The sequence below is a fragment of the Bombus fervidus genome, chromosome 15 (genome assembly GCF_041682495.2).
Source record: "Bombus fervidus isolate BK054 chromosome 15, iyBomFerv1, whole genome shotgun sequence".
Classification (NCBI taxonomy): domain Eukaryota; kingdom Metazoa; phylum Arthropoda; class Insecta; order Hymenoptera; family Apidae; genus Bombus; species Bombus fervidus.
This window is the reverse complement of record NC_091531.1, coordinates 2,459,347-2,477,917: the sequence shown is the minus strand read 5'-3', so window position 1 is coordinate 2,477,917 and position 18,571 is coordinate 2,459,347. Positions and strand designations below refer to the sequence as shown.

Here is an 18,571-nt window from a genome sequence, read left to right as displayed (position 1 = left end):
GTTTTTATATCAAGAAAGTTGTGGTGTTTCTTGAATAACAACGAGAACACGTTGGAAACATTCAATTTCAAAGAAATTGCGTCGAACGTGTATATCGTTTCAACTACTCCACGCTGTTACAATTTCTGTCAAGCTTTACTAGTTATACAACTAAGCGATATTTATACATATTTCTTTTTCTTTTTTTCGTTTTCTTTCTTTCTTTCTTCTTTTTTTTTTTTTTTTTCCTCATTTCTATTAATGTATCGCATTGATTGACATTTAATAAAAATAAACAGCGTTTGCAATATTTGAATCCGTTAAATGGAACATATTTCAAAATTTTCAATTTTTATATTCTTTTTGCAGAATAATGAATATATTCTCTCTGTGATTTGTGCGCATAGTGCTAGCAATTGTCGATCTATGATTTTGCATTATTAATCTATAATTTATACAAATAACACATATATAAGAAGTTAACGATAACTTTTATTTTACAGATAAATAATGGCTGATATAGAAACATATGATGATATAGTGGTACCTACCACTACAACTTTGCCAGTGGCACTTTCTATCGCAGAATTACCAGAGATCAAGTTATTTGGTCGTTGGAATTGCGATGATGTGGAGGTGAACGATATCTCCTTACAAGACTATATCGCTGTAAAAGATAAAAATGCAAAGTATCTACCACATTCTGGTGGACGTTATGCAGCAAAGCGATTTCGGAAAGCTCAATGTTCCATAGTTGAGCGTTTAACTAATTCGCTAATGATGCACGGAAGAAATAACGGCAAAAAGTTAATGGCAGTAAGAATTGTAAAACATGCCTTTGAAATAATTCACCTGCTAACGGGTGATAACCCTTTACAGGTAATGTATATATTATGGTCACCTTTTTTTTGTAACTAATTATGGTCATTCTATTTCATATAAGTACATATGTATGTAAATAAGTAAAATTAGACTGAAAATGTGTTTACGCACCTCTATCTTTACGTTTGTACGAAGGTTCTTGTGACGGCTATCATTAACTCTGGGCCAAGGGAAGATTCCACGCGTATTGGTCGTGCTGGTACGGTTAGAAGACAAGCGGTGGATGTTTCTCCGCTACGACGAGTAAATCAAGCCATTTGGTTATTATGTACCGGTGCTAGGGAAGCCGCGTTCCGGAATATTAAGACGATTGCCGAATGTTTGGCGGATGAACTCATCAATGCTGCCAAAGGTTCGTCTAATTCTTACGCGATCAAGAAGAAAGACGAACTCGAACGTGTTGCTAAATCAAATCGATAAACACGTTATGTGAAAACATAAAATAAATGATATATCTTTAAAGTGATTCTTGTTCTATATGTTTTCCGTCCTTCTCGTTTATATAATACACGTATAAGGATACATCATGGTAAAAAAAATAACCGAATTGTTATTCGAATAAACGTTATTTGATCTTCAATTTTATAATTTTGTCCGTTAACGAAATAACGAGCGAATTCTGTTGGAAGGCTAACGCAAAAGTGAATAAAATCAACAGGGAATGATTCGATTATGATAAAGATGGAAAGGGAGACAAACGATATTTAGAAATTGCATGATTCTTTAATTTGAACATACCAAGCGTAGTTGACAATTTTGTTGTCGAGATAGCGATGTTGTAGCGATGCAGTGTTACCACTACAGAAAATATATCGTATCGTATGATTTAGAGGTTGAGTCAAATCAGATGTTGATCGCGTAATTGGTTTTTATTTCAGAGAAATAGGTCGTACATGTACGATCATGTCAGGATTATTGAAAAAGGCAATGTCTCCGTGTATAACTTAATATAATTAGTAACTTGCTGAAATAATTGGATAATATCTCTTTCATTCTCGAAATGGTTCCGTCATTTCGTTCAAAACATAACCATACCGATAACGTAACGGTATGATTATAATAAACATCCCAAACCTTTTTTTCACGTTCTGTTCAATAACAGTATGTTTTTATTCATAGTCGACGAACTTGACTGGACTCGCTGTATCTGTGAATCCTCGCGTGGAACTTCGTACATTGTATGATAGAATTTTACGGCTCGCGAATCTGATGCTACAAGACTAAATTTACAGGAAATCTATAGAAAGTTTGGTTAAGGAAAGGACCGATATTATATTACAGGTTATTTCTCACTTAAGGATTCTTAAATACTAGATCAGATAGAAACGATATTTGGACGATATTTTTATTTCGAATCGAATTACCGATATAATATGTACATATCTGACGTTGCAGAATGAAAGCGTTCCTGATATAGAGGAAAAGATAAACCAGGGACAAATATAAGAACAAATAATTCACGCAAAGAACGAAATCAACTTGATGCGCGATATGCTCGAGTACAAGCCATGGGAGAGCTTGATGGAAAAATCTCCACCGCATCAGTGGACTTGGCCCCCTCACAAATAATTTTAATCACCTTTCAAATATTTGTACATAGTACTAAGCGAATAGCTTATTGGTTAATGTAATAGAATTAAATTTTTGTTCTGCGACGCAGGTGAGAGGGATTGCAAATGCGCGTTGGTCGTTTTTCGCGCTAGCTATTCTGGCTTGAATTTCCGCTTGAGTTACAGCTTAGACGCGATTAAAAGGCGTGCAAGTCAAGCCAGAATATCGATTCGCTTCCCTGAGGACGTTTCGCCGCTTGATTTTTCCTTACCAGTTCACTTTATCAGGGTGTCACATACAACAACATAGTTCAGGTTCGGACGTGGTACTACGTAAGGATAATGCGATACAGAGCTATCCAAGGTTAATCGACGGTATTCTCTTGCGTGTTTTACGAACGAGAAAGCCGTGCGCTGAAACGGTCGATCGGCGCGTAGAAAAGTTTCGAAGAAGGAAATTTGGTTTGCGCGCGCCTTATATGATGTCAATCCGGCAGTCACAGCGCCGCAGTCGAAGCGCCACTAGTGTCTCATGGTCTTTTCCTGTTCACGCTCACTCCAAAGAAGACGCGAACGAAGTTTGTATGGTAAGGGATTCGAAGATTCGATAATTTTATTTGTTCAGTTGTGTTGAAAAAAGTGATATCATTATATTGGCAACATACAAACGATAGTCGGTGATTAAAAACGTATAATACGTTCTACTATTTACCAGCTAAATATGTTTCGATTTGTACACGCGACCACATGGCCACGTGTCTTCGTGTTATTCGTATACAAGTTTTTATATCAAGAAAGTTGTGGTGTTTCTTGAATAACAACGAGAACACGTTGGAAACATTCAATTTCAAAGAAATTGCGTCGAACGTGTATATCGTTTCAACTACTCCACGCTGTTACAATTTCTGTCAAGCTTTACTAGTTATACAACTAAGCGATATTTATACATATTTCTTTTTCTTTTTTTCGTTTTCTTTCTTTCTTTCTTTTTTTTTTTTTTTTTTTTTCCTCATTTCTATTAATGTATCGCATTGATTGACATTTAATAAAAATAAACAGCGTTTGCAATATTTGAATCCGTTAAATGGAACATATTTCAAAATTTTCAATTTTTATATTCTTTTTGCAGAATAATGAATATATTCTCTCTGTGATTTGTGCGCATAGTGCTAGCAATTGTCGATCTATGATTTTGCATTATTAATCTATAATTTATACAAATAACACATATATAAGAAGTTAACGATAACTTTTATTTTATAGATAAATAATGGCTGATATAGAAACATATGATGATATAGTGGTACCTACCACTACAACTTTGCCAGTGGCACTTTCTATCGCAGAATTACCAGAGATCAAGTTATTTGGTCGTTGGAATTGCGATGATGTGGAGGTGAACGATATCTCCTTACAAGACTATATCGCTGTAAAAGATAAAAATGCAAAGTATCTACCACATTCTGGTGGACGTTATGCAGCAAAGCGATTTCGGAAAGCTCAATGTTCCATAGTTGAGCGTTTAACTAATTCGCTAATGATGCACGGAAGAAATAACGGCAAAAAGTTAATGGCAGTAAGAATTGTAAAACATGCCTTTGAAATAATTCACCTGCTAACGGGTGATAACCCTTTACAGGTAATGTATATATTATGGTCACCTTTTTTTTGTAACTAATTATGGTCATTCTATTTCATATAAGTACATATGTATGTAAATAAGTAAAATTAGACTGAAAATGTGTTTACGCACCTCTATCTTTACGTTTGTACGAAGGTTCTTGTGACGGCTATCATTAACTCTGGGCCAAGGGAAGATTCCACGCGTATTGGTCGTGCTGGTACGGTTAGAAGACAAGCGGTGGATGTTTCTCCGCTACGACGAGTAAATCAAGCCATTTGGTTATTATGTACCGGTGCTAGGGAAGCCGCGTTCCGGAATATTAAGACGATTGCCGAATGTTTGGCGGATGAACTCATCAATGCTGCCAAAGGTTCGTCTAATTCTTACGCGATCAAGAAGAAAGACGAACTCGAACGTGTTGCTAAATCAAATCGATAAACACGTTATGTGAAAACATAAAATAAATGATATATCTTTAAAGTGATTCTTGTTCTATATGTTTTCCGTCCTTCTCGTTTATATAATACACGTATAAGGATACATCATGGTAAAAAAAATAACCGAATTGTTATTCGAATAAACGTTATTTGATCTTCAATTTTATAATTTTGTCCGTTAACGAAATAACGAGCGAATTCTGTTGGAAGGCTAACGCAAAAGTGAATAAAATCAACAGGGAATGATTCGATTATGATAAAGATGGAAAGGGAGACAAACGATATTTAGAAATTGCATGATTCTTTAATTTGAACATACCAAGCGTAGTTGACAATTTTGTTGTCGAGATAGCGATGTTGTAGCGATGCAGTGTTACCACTACAGAAAATATATCGTATCGTATGATTTAGAGGTTGAGTCAAATCAGATGTTGATCGCGTAATTGGTTTTTATTTCAGAGAAATAGGTCGTACATGTACGATCATGTCAGGATTATTGAAAAAGGCAATGTCTCCGTGTATAACTTAATATAATTAGTAACTTGCTGAAATAATTGGATAATATCTCTTTCATTCTCGAAATGGTTCCGTCATTTCGTTCAAAACATAACCATACCGATAACGTAACGGTATGATTATAATAAACATCCCAAACCTTTTTTTCACGTTCTGTTCAATAACAGTATGTTTTTATTCATAGTCGACGAACTTGACTGGACTCGCTGTATCTGTGAATCCTCGCGTGGAACTTCGTACATTGTATGATAGAATTTTACGGCTCGCGAATCTGATGCTACAAGACTAAATTTACAGGAAATCTATAGAAAGTTTGGTTAAGGAAAGGACCGATATTATATTACAGGTTATTTCTCACTTAAGGATTCTTAAATACTAGATCAGATAGAAACGATATTTGGACGATATTTTTATTTCGAATCGAATTACCGATATAATATGTACATATCTGACGTTGCAGAATGAAAGCGTTCCTGATATAGAGGAAAAGATAAACCAGGGACAAATATAAGAACAAATAATTCACGCAAAGAACGAAATCAACTTGATGCGCGATATGCTCGAGTACAAGCCATGGGAGAGCTTGATGGAAAAATCTCCACCGCATCAGTGGACTTGGCCCCCTCACAAATAATTTTAATCACCTTTCAAATATTTGTACATAGTACTAAGCGAATAGCTTATTGGTTAATGTAATAGAATTAAATTTTTGTTCTGCGACGCAGGTGAGAGGGATTGCAAATGCGCGTTGGTCGTTTTTCGCGCTAGCTATTCTGGCTTGAATTTCCGCTTGAGTTACAGCTTAGACGCGATTAAAAGGCGTGCAAGTCAAGCCAGAATATCGATTCGCTTCCCTGAGGACGTTTCGCCGCTTGATTTTTCCTTACCAGTTCACTTTATCAGGGTGTCACATACAACAACATAGTTCAGGTTCGGACGTGGTACTACGTAAGGATAATGCGATACAGAGCTATCCAAGGTTAATCGACGGTATTCTCTTGCGTGTTTTACGAACGAGAAAGCCGTGCGCTGAAACGGTCGATCGGCGCGTAGAAAAGTTTCGAAGAAGGAAATTTGGTTTGCGCGCGCCTTATATGATGTCAATCCGGCAGTCACAGCGCCGCAGTCGAAGCGCCACTAGTGTCTCATGGTCTTTTCCTGTTCACGCTCACTCCAAAGAAGACGCGAACGAAGTTTGTATGGTAAGGGATTCGAAGATTCGATAATTTTATTTGTTCAGTTGTGTTGAAAAAAGTGATATCATTATATTGGCAACATACAAACGATAGTCGGTGATTAAAAACGTATAATACGTTCTACTATTTACCAGCTAAATATGTTTCGATTTGTACACGCGACCACATGGCCACGTGTCTTCGTGTTACAAGTTTTTATATCAAGAAAGTTGTGGTGTTTCTTGAATAACAACGAGAACACGTTGGAAACATTCAATTTCAAAGAAATTGCGTCGAACGTGTATATCGTTTCAACTACTCCACGCTGTTACAATTTCTGTCAAGCTTTACTAGTTATACAACTAAGCGATATTTATACATATTTCTTTTTCTTTTTTTCGTTTTCTTTCTTTCTTTCTTCTTTTTTTTTTTTTTTTTCCTCATTTCTATTAATGTATCGCATTGATTGACATTTAATAAAAATAAACAGCGTTTGCAATATTTGAATCCGTTAAATGGAACATATTTCAAAATTTTCAATTTTTATATTCTTTTTGCAGAATAATGAATATATTCTCTCTGTGATTTGTGCGCATAGTGCTAGCAATTGTCGATCTATGATTTTGCATTATTAATCTATAATTTATACAAATAACACATATATAAGAAGTTAACGATAACTTTTATTTTACAGATAAATAATGGCTGATATAGAAACATATGATGATATAGTGGTACCTACCACTACAACTTTGCCAGTGGCACTTTCTATCGCAGAATTACCAGAGATCAAGTTATTTGGTCGTTGGAATTGCGATGATGTGGAGGTGAACGATATCTCCTTACAAGACTATATCGCTGTAAAAGATAAAAATGCAAAGTATCTACCACATTCTGGTGGACGTTATGCAGCAAAGCGATTTCGGAAAGCTCAATGTTCCATAGTTGAGCGTTTAACTAATTCGCTAATGATGCACGGAAGAAATAACGGCAAAAAGTTAATGGCAGTAAGAATTGTAAAACATGCCTTTGAAATAATTCACCTGCTAACGGGTGATAACCCTTTACAGGTAATGTATATATTATGGTCACCTTTTTTTTGTAACTAATTATGGTCATTCTATTTCATATAAGTACATATGTATGTAAATAAGTAAAATTAGACTGAAAATGTGTTTACGCACCTCTATCTTTACGTTTGTACGAAGGTTCTTGTGACGGCTATCATTAACTCTGGGCCAAGGGAAGATTCCACGCGTATTGGTCGTGCTGGTACGGTTAGAAGACAAGCGGTGGATGTTTCTCCGCTACGACGAGTAAATCAAGCCATTTGGTTATTATGTACCGGTGCTAGGGAAGCCGCGTTCCGGAATATTAAGACGATTGCCGAATGTTTGGCGGATGAACTCATCAATGCTGCCAAAGGTTCGTCTAATTCTTACGCGATCAAGAAGAAAGACGAACTCGAACGTGTTGCTAAATCAAATCGATAAACACGTTATGTGAAAACATAAAATAAATGATATATCTTTAAAGTGATTCTTGTTCTATATGTTTTCCGTCCTTCTCGTTTATATAATACACGTATAAGGATACATCATGGTAAAAAAAATAACCGAATTGTTATTCGAATAAACGTTATTTGATCTTCAATTTTATAATTTTGTCCGTTAACGAAATAACGAGCGAATTCTGTTGGAAGGCTAACGCAAAAGTGAATAAAATCAACAGGGAATGATTCGATTATGATAAAGATGGAAAGGGAGACAAACGATATTTAGAAATTGCATGATTCTTTAATTTGAACATACCAAGCGTAGTTGACAATTTTGTTGTCGAGATAGCGATGTTGTAGCGATGCAGTGTTACCACTACAGAAAATATATCGTATCGTATGATTTAGAGGTTGAGTCAAATCAGATGTTGATCGCGTAATTGGTTTTTATTTCAGAGAAATAGGTCGTACATGTACGATCATGTCAGGATTATTGAAAAAGGCAATGTCTCCGTGTATAACTTAATATAATTAGTAACTTGCTGAAATAATTGGATAATATCTCTTTCATTCTCGAAATGGTTCCGTCATTTCGTTCAAAACATAACCATACCGATAACGTAACGGTATGATTATAATAAACATCCCAAACCTTTTTTTCACGTTCTGTTCAATAACAGTATCTTTTTATTCATAGTCGACGAACTTGACTGGACTCGCTGTATCTGTGAATCCTCGCGTGGAACTTCGTACATTGTATGATAGAATTTTACGGCTCGCGAATCTGATGCTACAAGACTAAATTTACAGGAAATCTATAGAAAGTTTGGTTAAGGAAAGGACCGATATTATATTACAGGTTATTTCTCACTTAAGGATTCTTAAATACTAGATCAGATAGAAACGATATTTGGACGATATTTTTATTTCGAATCGAATTACCGATATAATATGTACATATCTGACGTTGCAGAATGAAAGCGTTCCTGATATAGAGGAAAAGATAAACCAGGGACAAATATAAGAACAAATAATTCACGCAAAGAACGAAATCAACTTGATGCGCGATATGCTCGAGTACAAGCCATGGGAGAGCTTGATGGAAAAATCTCCACCGCATCAGTGGACTTGGCCCCCTCACAAATAATTTTAATCACCTTTCAAATATTTGTACATAGTACTAAGCGAATAGCTTATTGGTTAATGTAATAGAATTAAATTTTTGTTCTGCGACGCAGGTGAGAGGGATTGCAAATGCGCGTTGGTCGTTTTTCGCGCTAGCTATTCTGGCTTGAATTTCCGCTTGAGTTACAGCTTAGACGCGATTAAAAGGCGTGCAAGTCAAGCCAGAATATCGATTCGCTTCCCTGAGGACGTTTCGCCGCTTGATTTTTCCTTACCAGTTCACTTTATCAGGGTGTCACATACAACAACATAGTTCAGGTTCGGACGTGGTACTACGTAAGGATAATGCGATACAGAGCTATCCAAGGTTAATCGACGGTATTCTCTTGCGTGTTTTACGAACGAGAAAGCCGTGCGCTGAAACGGTCGATCGGCGCGTAGAAAAGTTTCGAAGAAGGAAATTTGGTTTGCGCGCGCCTTATATGATGTCAATCCGGCAGTCACAGCGCCGCAGTCGAAGCGCCACTAGTGTCTCATGGTCTTTTCCTGTTCACGCTCACTCCAAAGAAGACGCGAACGAAGTTTGTATGGTAAGGGATTCGAAGATTCGATAATTTTATTTGTTCAGTTGTGTTGAAAAAAGTGATATCATTATATTGGCAACATACAAACGATAGTCGGTGATTAAAAACGTATAATACGTTCTACTATTTACCAGCTAAATATGTTTCGATTTGTACACGCGACCACATGGCCACGTGTCTTCGTGTTATTCGTATACAAGTTTTTATATCAAGAAAGTTGTGGTGTTTCTTGAATAACAACGAGAACACGTTGGAAACATTCAATTTCAAAGAAATTGCGTCGAACGTGTATATCGTTTCAACTACTCCACGCTGTTACAATTTCTGTCAAGCTTTACTAGTTATACAACTAAGCGATATTTATACATATTTCTTTTTCTTTTTTTCGTTTTCTTTCTTTCTTTCTTTTTTTTTTTTTTTTTTTTTCCTCATTTCTATTAATGTATCGCATTGATTGACATTTAATAAAAATAAACAGCGTTTGCAATATTTGAATCCGTTAAATGGAACATATTTCAAAATTTTCAATTTTTATATTCTTTTTGCAGAATAATGAATATATTCTCTCTGTGATTTGTGCGCATAGTGCTAGCAATTGTCGATCTATGATTTTGCATTATTAATCTATAATTTATACAAATAACACATATATAAGAAGTTAACGATAACTTTTATTTTATAGATAAATAATGGCTGATATAGAAACATATGATGATATAGTGGTACCTACCACTACAACTTTGCCAGTGGCACTTTCTATCGCAGAATTACCAGAGATCAAGTTATTTGGTCGTTGGAATTGCGATGATGTGGAGGTGAACGATATCTCCTTACAAGACTATATCGCTGTAAAAGATAAAAATGCAAAGTATCTACCACATTCTGGTGGACGTTATGCAGCAAAGCGATTTCGGAAAGCTCAATGTTCCATAGTTGAGCGTTTAACTAATTCGCTAATGATGCACGGAAGAAATAACGGCAAAAAGTTAATGGCAGTAAGAATTGTAAAACATGCCTTTGAAATAATTCACCTGCTAACGGGTGATAACCCTTTACAGGTAATGTATATATTATGGTCACCTTTTTTTTGTAACTAATTATGGTCATTCTATTTCATATAAGTACATATGTATGTAAATAAGTAAAATTAGACTGAAAATGTGTTTACGCACCTCTATCTTTACGTTTGTACGAAGGTTCTTGTGACGGCTATCATTAACTCTGGGCCAAGGGAAGATTCCACGCGTATTGGTCGTGCTGGTACGGTTAGAAGACAAGCGGTGGATGTTTCTCCGCTACGACGAGTAAATCAAGCCATTTGGTTATTATGTACCGGTGCTAGGGAAGCCGCGTTCCGGAATATTAAGACGATTGCCGAATGTTTGGCGGATGAACTCATCAATGCTGCCAAAGGTTCGTCTAATTCTTACGCGATCAAGAAGAAAGACGAACTCGAACGTGTTGCTAAATCAAATCGATAAACACGTTATGTGAAAACATAAAATAAATGATATATCTTTAAAGTGATTCTTGTTCTATATGTTTTCCGTCCTTCTCGTTTATATAATACACGTATAAGGATACATCATGGTAAAAAAAATAACCGAATTGTTATTCGAATAAACGTTATTTGATCTTCAATTTTATAATTTTGTCCGTTAACGAAATAACGAGCGAATTCTGTTGGAAGGCTAACGCAAAAGTGAATAAAATCAACAGGGAATGATTCGATTATGATAAAGATGGAAAGGGAGACAAACGATATTTAGAAATTGCATGATTCTTTAATTTGAACATACCAAGCGTAGTTGACAATTTTGTTGTCGAGATAGCGATGTTGTAGCGATGCAGTGTTACCACTACAGAAAATATATCGTATCGTATGATTTAGAGGTTGAGTCAAATCAGATGTTGATCGCGTAATTGGTTTTTATTTCAGAGAAATAGGTCGTACATGTACGATCATGTCAGGATTATTGAAAAAGGCAATGTCTCCGTGTATAACTTAATATAATTAGTAACTTGCTGAAATAATTGGATAATATCTCTTTCATTCTCGAAATGGTTCCGTCATTTCGTTCAAAACATAACCATACCGATAACGTAACGGTATGATTATAATAAACATCCCAAACCTTTTTTTCACGTTCTGTTCAATAACAGTATCTTTTTATTCATAGTCGACGAACTTGACTGGACTCGCTGTATCTGTGAATCCTCGCGTGGAACTTCGTACATTGTATGATAGAATTTTACGGCTCGCGAATCTGATGCTACAAGACTAAATTTACAGGAAATCTATAGAAAGTTTGGTTAAGGAAAGGACCGATATTATATTACAGGTTATTTCTCACTTAAGGATTCTTAAATACTAGATCAGATAGAAACGATATTTGGACGATATTTTTATTTCGAATCGAATTACCGATATAATATGTACATATCTGACGTTGCAGAATGAAAGCGTTCCTGATATAGAGGAAAAGATAAACCAGGGACAAATATAAGAACAAATAATTCACGCAAAGAACGAAATCAACTTGATGCGCGATATGCTCGAGTACAAGCCATGGGAGAGCTTGATGGAAAAATCTCCACCGCATCAGTGGACTTGGCCCCCTCACAAATAATTTTAATCACCTTTCAAATATTTGTACATAGTACTAAGCGAATAGCTTATTGGTTAATGTAATAGAATTAAATTTTTGTTCTGCGACGCAGGTGAGAGGGATTGCAAATGCGCGTTGGTCGTTTTTCGCGCTAGCTATTCTGGCTTGAATTTCCGCTTGAGTTACAGCTTAGACGCGATTAAAAGGCGTGCAAGTCAAGCCAGAATATCGATTCGCTTCCCTGAGGACGTTTCGCCGCTTGATTTTTCCTTACCAGTTCACTTTATCAGGGTGTCACATACAACAACATAGTTCAGGTTCGGACGTGGTACTACGTAAGGATAATGCGATACAGAGCTATCCAAGGTTAATCGACGGTATTCTCTTGCGTGTTTTACGAACGAGAAAGCCGTGCGCTGAAACGGTCGATCGGCGCGTAGAAAAGTTTCGAAGAAGGAAATTTGGTTTGCGCGCGCCTTATATGATGTCAATCCGGCAGTCACAGCGCCGCAGTCGAAGCGCCACTAGTGTCTCATGGTCTTTTCCTGTTCACGCTCACTCCAAAGAAGACGCGAACGAAGTTTGTATGGTAAGGGATTCGAAGATTCGATAATTTTATTTGTTCAGTTGTGTTGAAAAAAGTGATATCATTATATTGGCAACATACAAACGATAGTCGGTGATTAAAAACGTATAATACGTTCTACTATTTACCAGCTAAATATGTTTCGATTTGTACACGCGACCACATGGCCACGTGTCTTCGTGTTATTCGTATACAAGTTTTTATATCAAGAAAGTTGTGGTGTTTCTTGAATAACAACGAGAACACGTTGGAAACATTCAATTTCAAAGAAATTGCGTCGAACGTGTATATCGTTTCAACTACTCCACGCTGTTACAATTTCTGTCAAGCTTTACTAGTTATACAACTAAGCGATATTTATACATATTTCTTTTTCTTTTTTTCGTTTTCTTTCTTTCTTTCTTTTTTTTTTTTTTTTTTTTTCCTCATTTCTATTAATGTATCGCATTGATTGACATTTAATAAAAATAAACAGCGTTTGCAATATTTGAATCCGTTAAATGGAACATATTTCAAAATTTTCAATTTTTATATTCTTTTTGCAGAATAATGAATATATTCTCTCTGTGATTTGTGCGCATAGTGCTAGCAATTGTCGATCTATGATTTTGCATTATTAATCTATAATTTATACAAATAACACATATATAAGAAGTTAACGATAACTTTTATTTTATAGATAAATAATGGCTGATATAGAAACATATGATGATATAGTGGTACCTACCACTACAACTTTGCCAGTGGCACTTTCTATCGCAGAATTACCAGAGATCAAGTTATTTGGTCGTTGGAATTGCGATGATGTGGAGGTGAACGATATCTCCTTACAAGACTATATCGCTGTAAAAGATAAAAATGCAAAGTATCTACCACATTCTGGTGGACGTTATGCAGCAAAGCGATTTCGGAAAGCTCAATGTTCCATAGTTGAGCGTTTAACTAATTCGCTAATGATGCACGGAAGAAATAACGGCAAAAAGTTAATGGCAGTAAGAATTGTAAAACATGCCTTTGAAATAATTCACCTGCTAACGGGTGATAACCCTTTACAGGTAATGTATATATTATGGTCACCTTTTTTTTGTAACTAATTATGGTCATTCTATTTCATATAAGTACATATGTATGTAAATAAGTAAAATTAGACTGAAAATGTGTTTACGCACCTCTATCTTTACGTTTGTACGAAGGTTCTTGTGACGGCTATCATTAACTCTGGGCCAAGGGAAGATTCCACGCGTATTGGTCGTGCTGGTACGGTTAGAAGACAAGCGGTGGATGTTTCTCCGCTACGACGAGTAAATCAAGCCATTTGGTTATTATGTACCGGTGCTAGGGAAGCCGCGTTCCGGAATATTAAGACGATTGCCGAATGTTTGGCGGATGAACTCATCAATGCTGCCAAAGGTTCGTCTAATTCTTACGCGATCAAGAAGAAAGACGAACTCGAACGTGTTGCTAAATCAAATCGATAAACACGTTATGTGAAAACATAAAATAAATGATATATCTTTAAAGTGATTCTTGTTCTATATGTTTTCCGTCCTTCTCGTTTATATAATACACGTATAAGGATACATCATGGTAAAAAAAATAACCGAATTGTTATTCGAATAAACGTTATTTGATCTTCAATTTTATAATTTTGTCCGTTAACGAAATAACGAGCGAATTCTGTTGGAAGGCTAACGCAAAAGTGAATAAAATCAACAGGGAATGATTCGATTATGATAAAGATGGAAAGGGAGACAAACGATATTTAGAAATTGCATGATTCTTTAATTTGAACATACCAAGCGTAGTTGACAATTTTGTTGTCGAGATAGCGATGTTGTAGCGATGCAGTGTTACCACTACAGAAAATATATCGTATCGTATGATTTAGAGGTTGAGTCAAATCAGATGTTGATCGCGTAATTGGTTTTTATTTCAGAGAAATAGGTCGTACATGTACGATCATGTCAGGATTATTGAAAAAGGCAATGTCTCCGTGTATAACTTAATATAATTAGTAACTTGCTGAAATAATTGGATAATATCTCTTTCATTCTCGAAATGGTTCCGTCATTTCGTTCAAAACATAACCATACCGATAACGTAACGGTATGATTATAATAAACATCCCAAACCTTTTTTTCACGTTCTGTTCAATAACAGTATCTTTTTATTCATAGTCGACGAACTTGACTGGACTCGCTGTATCTGTGAATCCTCGCGTGGAACTTCGTACATTGTATGATAGAATTTTACGGCTCGCGAATCTGATGCTACAAGACTAAATTTACAGGAAATCTATAGAAAGTTTGGTTAAGGAAAGGACCGATATTATATTACAGGTTATTTCTCACTTAAGGATTCTTAAATACTAGATCAGATAGAAACGATATTTGGACGATATTTTTATTTCGAATCGAATTACCGATATAATATGTACATATCTGACGTTGCAGAATGAAAGCGTTCCTGATATAGAGGAAAAGATAAACCAGGGACAAATATAAGAACAAATAATTCACGCAAAGAACGAAATCAACTTGATGCGCGATATGCTCGAGTACAAGCCATGGGAGAGCTTGATGGAAAAATCTCCACCGCATCAGTGGACTTGGCCCCCTCACAAATAATTTTAATCACCTTTCAAATATTTGTACATAGTACTAAGCGAATAGCTTATTGGTTAATGTAATAGAATTAAATTTTTGTTCTGCGACGCAGGTGAGAGGGATTGCAAATGCGCGTTGGTCGTTTTTCGCGCTAGCTATTCTGGCTTGAATTTCCGCTTGAGTTACAGCTTAGACGCGATTAAAAGGCGTGCAAGTCAAGCCAGAATATCGATTCGCTTCCCTGAGGACGTTTCGCCGCTTGATTTTTCCTTACCAGTTCACTTTATCAGGGTGTCACATACAACAACATAGTTCAGGTTCGGACGTGGTACTACGTAAGGATAATGCGATACAGAGCTATCCAAGGTTAATCGACGGTATTCTCTTGCGTGTTTTACGAACGAGAAAGCCGTGCGCTGAAACGGTCGATCGGCGCGTAGAAAAGTTTCGAAGAAGGAAATTTGGTTTGCGCGCGCCTTATATGATGTCAATCCGGCAGTCACAGCGCCGCAGTCGAAGCGCCACTAGTGTCTCATGGTCTTTTCCTGTTCACGCTCACTCCAAAGAAGACGCGAACGAAGTTTGTATGGTAAGGGATTCGAAGATTCGATAATTTTATTTGTTCAGTTGTGTTGAAAAAAGTGATATCATTATATTGGCAACATACAAACGATAGTCGGTGATTAAAAACGTATAATACGTTCTACTATTTACCAGCTAAATATGTTTCGATTTGTACACGCGACCACATGGCCACGTGTCTTCGTGTTATTCGTATACAAGTTTTTATATCAAGAAAGTTGTGGTGTTTCTTGAATAACAACGAGAACACGTTGGAAACATTCAATTTCAAAGAAATTGCGTCGAACGTGTATATCGTTTCAACTACTCCACGCTGTTACAATTTCTGTCAAGCTTTACTAGTTATACAACTAAGCGATATTTATACATATTTCTTTTTCTTTTTTTCGTTTTCTTTCTTTCTTTCTTTTTTTTTTTTTTTTTTTTTTCCTCATTTCTATTAATGTATCGCATTGATTGACATTTAATAAAAATAAACAGCGTTTGCAATATTTGAATCCGTTAAATGGAACATATTTCAAAATTTTCAATTTTTATATTCTTTTTGCAGAATAATGAATATATTCTCTCTGTGATTTGTGCGCATAGTGCTAGCAATTGTCGATCTATGATTTTGCATTATTAATCTATAATTTATACAAATAACACATATATAAGAAGTTAACGATAACTTTTATTTTATAGATAAATAATGGCTGATATAGAAACATATGATGATATAGTGGTACCTACCACTACAACTTTGCCAGTGGCACTTTCTATCGCAGAATTACCAGAGATCAAGTTATTTGGTCGTTGGAATTGCGATGATGTGGAGGTGAACGATATCTCCTTACAAGACTATATCGCTGTAAAAGATAAAAATGCAAAGTATCTACCACATTCTGGTGGACGTTATGCAGCAAAGCGATTTCGGAAAGCTCAATGTTCCATAGTTGAGCGTTTAACTAATTCGCTAATGATGCACGGAAGAAATAACGGCAAAAAGTTAATGGCAGTAAGAATTGTAAAACATGCCTTTGAAATAATTCACCTGCTAACGGGTGATAACCCTTTACAGGTAATGTATATATTATGGTCACCTTTTTTTTGTAACTAATTATGGTCATTCTATTTCATATAAGTACATATGTATGTAAATAAGTAAAATTAGACTGAAAATGTGTTTACGCACCTCTATCTTTACGTTTGTACGAAGGTTCTTGTGACGGCTATCATTAACTCTGGGCCAAGGGAAGATTCCACGCGTATTGGTCGTGCTGGTACGGTTAGAAGACAAGCGGTGGATGTTTCTCCGCTACGACGAGTAAATCAAGCCATTTGGTTATTATGTACCGGTGCTAGGGAAGCCGCGTTCCGGAATATTAAGACGATTGCCGAATGTTTGGCGGATGAACTCATCAATGCTGCCAAAGGTTCGTCTAATTCTTACGCGATCAAGAAGAAAGACGAACTCGAACGTGTTGCTAAATCAAATCGATAAACACGTTATGTGAAAACATAAAATAAATGATATATCTTTAAAGTGATTCTTGTTCTATATGTTTTCCGTCCTTCTCGTTTATATAATACACGTATAAGGATACATCATGGTAAAAAAAATAACCGAATTGTTATTCGAATAAACGTTATTTGATCTTCAATTTTATAATTTTGTCCGTTAACGAAATAACGAGCGAATTCTGTTGGAAGGCTAACGCAAAAGTGAATAAAATCAACAGGGAATGATTCGATTATGATAAAGATGGAAAGGGAGACAAACGATATTTAGAAATTGCATGATTCTTTAATTTGAACATACCAAGCGTAGTTGACAATTTTGTTGTCGAGATAGCGATGTTGTAGCGATGCAGTGTTACCACTACAGAAAATATATCGTATCGTATGATTTAGAGGTTGAGTCAAATCAGATGTTGATCGCGTAATTGGTTTTTATTTCAGAGAAATAGGTCGTACATGTACGATCATGTCAGGATTATTGAAAAAGGCAATGTCTCCGTGTATAACTTAATATAATTAGTAACTTGCTGAAATAATTGGATAATATCTCTTTCATTCTCGAAATGGTTCCGTCATTTCGTTCAAAACATAACCATACCGATAACGTAACGGTATGATTATAATAAACATCCCAAACCTTTTTTTCACGTTCTGTTCAATAACAGTATCTTTTTATTCATAGTCGACGAACTTGACTGGACTCGCTGTATCTGTGAATCCTCGCGTGGAACTTCGTACATTGTATGATAGAATTTTACGGCTCGCGAATCTGATGCTACAAGACTAAATTTACAGGAAATCTATAGAAAGTTTGGTTAAGGAAAGGACCGATATTATATTACAGGTTATTTCTCACTTAAGGATTCTTAAATACTAGATCAGATAGAAACGATATTTGGACGATATTTTTATTTCGAATCGAATTACCGATATAATATGTACATATCTGACGTTGCAGAATGAAAGCGTTCCTGATATAGAGGAAAAGATAAACCAGGGACAAATATAAGAACAAATAATTCACGCAAAGAACGAAATCAACTTGATGCGCGATATGCTCGAGTACAAGCCATGGGAGAGCTTGATGGAAAAATCTCCACCGCATCAGTGGACTTGGCCCCCTCACAAATAATTTTAATCACCTTTCAAATATTTGTACATAGTACTAAGCGAATAGCTTATTGGTTAATGTAATAGAATTAAATTTTTGTTCTGCGACGCAGGTGAGAGGGATTGCAAATGCGCGTTGGTCGTTTTTCGCGCTAGCTATTCTGGCTTGAATTTCCGCTTGAGTTACAGCTTAGACGCGATTAAAAGGCGT

At 35.9% G+C, this 18,571-nt stretch overlaps 6 protein-coding genes across 6 annotated transcripts; all 6 read left to right on the top strand.

Moving 5' to 3' along the window:
• The first annotated feature begins 489 nt into the window (after positions 1 to 489).
• LOC139994997 (small ribosomal subunit protein uS7-like) lies at positions 490 to 1,281 on the top strand. Its single transcript, XM_072018099.1, has 2 exons — positions 490 to 858; positions 997 to 1,281. Exons 1-2 carry the CDS (start codon positions 490 to 492, stop codon positions 1,279 to 1,281), a joined length of 654 nt encoding a protein of 217 aa, XP_071874200.1.
• Positions 1,282 to 3,681: 2,400 nt separating this feature from the next.
• On the top strand, positions 3,682 to 4,473 carry LOC139994996 (small ribosomal subunit protein uS7-like). The gene is made up of 2 exons (XM_072018098.1): positions 3,682 to 4,050; positions 4,189 to 4,473. Exons 1-2 carry the CDS (start codon positions 3,682 to 3,684, stop codon positions 4,471 to 4,473), a joined length of 654 nt encoding a protein of 217 aa, XP_071874199.1.
• Positions 4,474 to 6,864: 2,391 nt separating this feature from the next.
• On the top strand, positions 6,865 to 7,656 carry LOC139994995 (small ribosomal subunit protein uS7-like). The gene is made up of 2 exons (XM_072018097.1): positions 6,865 to 7,233; positions 7,372 to 7,656. The coding sequence occupies exons 1-2, from the start codon at positions 6,865 to 6,867 to the stop codon at positions 7,654 to 7,656; spliced, it is 654 nt and encodes a 217-aa protein (XP_071874198.1).
• A 2,400-nt stretch (positions 7,657 to 10,056) lies between these two features.
• On the top strand, positions 10,057 to 10,848 carry LOC139994994 (small ribosomal subunit protein uS7-like). The gene is made up of 2 exons (XM_072018095.1): positions 10,057 to 10,425; positions 10,564 to 10,848. The coding sequence occupies exons 1-2, from the start codon at positions 10,057 to 10,059 to the stop codon at positions 10,846 to 10,848; spliced, it is 654 nt and encodes a 217-aa protein (XP_071874196.1).
• A 2,400-nt stretch (positions 10,849 to 13,248) lies between these two features.
• Positions 13,249 to 14,040, top strand: LOC139994993 (small ribosomal subunit protein uS7-like). The gene is made up of 2 exons (XM_072018094.1): positions 13,249 to 13,617; positions 13,756 to 14,040. Exons 1-2 carry the CDS (start codon positions 13,249 to 13,251, stop codon positions 14,038 to 14,040), a joined length of 654 nt encoding a protein of 217 aa, XP_071874195.1.
• A 2,401-nt stretch (positions 14,041 to 16,441) lies between these two features.
• On the top strand, positions 16,442 to 17,233 carry LOC139994992 (small ribosomal subunit protein uS7-like). The gene is made up of 2 exons (XM_072018093.1): positions 16,442 to 16,810; positions 16,949 to 17,233. The coding sequence occupies exons 1-2, from the start codon at positions 16,442 to 16,444 to the stop codon at positions 17,231 to 17,233; spliced, it is 654 nt and encodes a 217-aa protein (XP_071874194.1).
• Positions 17,234 to 18,571: the final 1,338 nt, after the last annotated feature.

Excerpts from the sequence above, each read along its gene's own strand:
- LOC139994997 (XM_072018099.1), top strand. The coding sequence starts at position 490 with ATGGCTGATATAGAAACATATGATGATATAGTGGTACCTACCACTACA. Across the intron at positions 859-996 it reads CGGGTGATAACCCTTTACAG|GTTCTTGTGACGGCTATCAT; the intron begins GTAATGTATATA and ends GTTTGTACGAAG.
- LOC139994994 (XM_072018095.1), top strand. The coding sequence starts at position 10,057 with ATGGCTGATATAGAAACATATGATGATATAGTGGTACCTACCACTACA. Across the intron at positions 10,426-10,563 it reads CGGGTGATAACCCTTTACAG|GTTCTTGTGACGGCTATCAT; the intron begins GTAATGTATATA and ends GTTTGTACGAAG.
- LOC139994995 (XM_072018097.1), top strand. The coding sequence starts at position 6,865 with ATGGCTGATATAGAAACATATGATGATATAGTGGTACCTACCACTACA. Across the intron at positions 7,234-7,371 it reads CGGGTGATAACCCTTTACAG|GTTCTTGTGACGGCTATCAT; the intron begins GTAATGTATATA and ends GTTTGTACGAAG.
- LOC139994996 (XM_072018098.1), top strand. The coding sequence starts at position 3,682 with ATGGCTGATATAGAAACATATGATGATATAGTGGTACCTACCACTACA. Across the intron at positions 4,051-4,188 it reads CGGGTGATAACCCTTTACAG|GTTCTTGTGACGGCTATCAT; the intron begins GTAATGTATATA and ends GTTTGTACGAAG.
- LOC139994993 (XM_072018094.1), top strand. The coding sequence starts at position 13,249 with ATGGCTGATATAGAAACATATGATGATATAGTGGTACCTACCACTACA. Across the intron at positions 13,618-13,755 it reads CGGGTGATAACCCTTTACAG|GTTCTTGTGACGGCTATCAT; the intron begins GTAATGTATATA and ends GTTTGTACGAAG.
- LOC139994992 (XM_072018093.1), top strand. The coding sequence starts at position 16,442 with ATGGCTGATATAGAAACATATGATGATATAGTGGTACCTACCACTACA. Across the intron at positions 16,811-16,948 it reads CGGGTGATAACCCTTTACAG|GTTCTTGTGACGGCTATCAT; the intron begins GTAATGTATATA and ends GTTTGTACGAAG.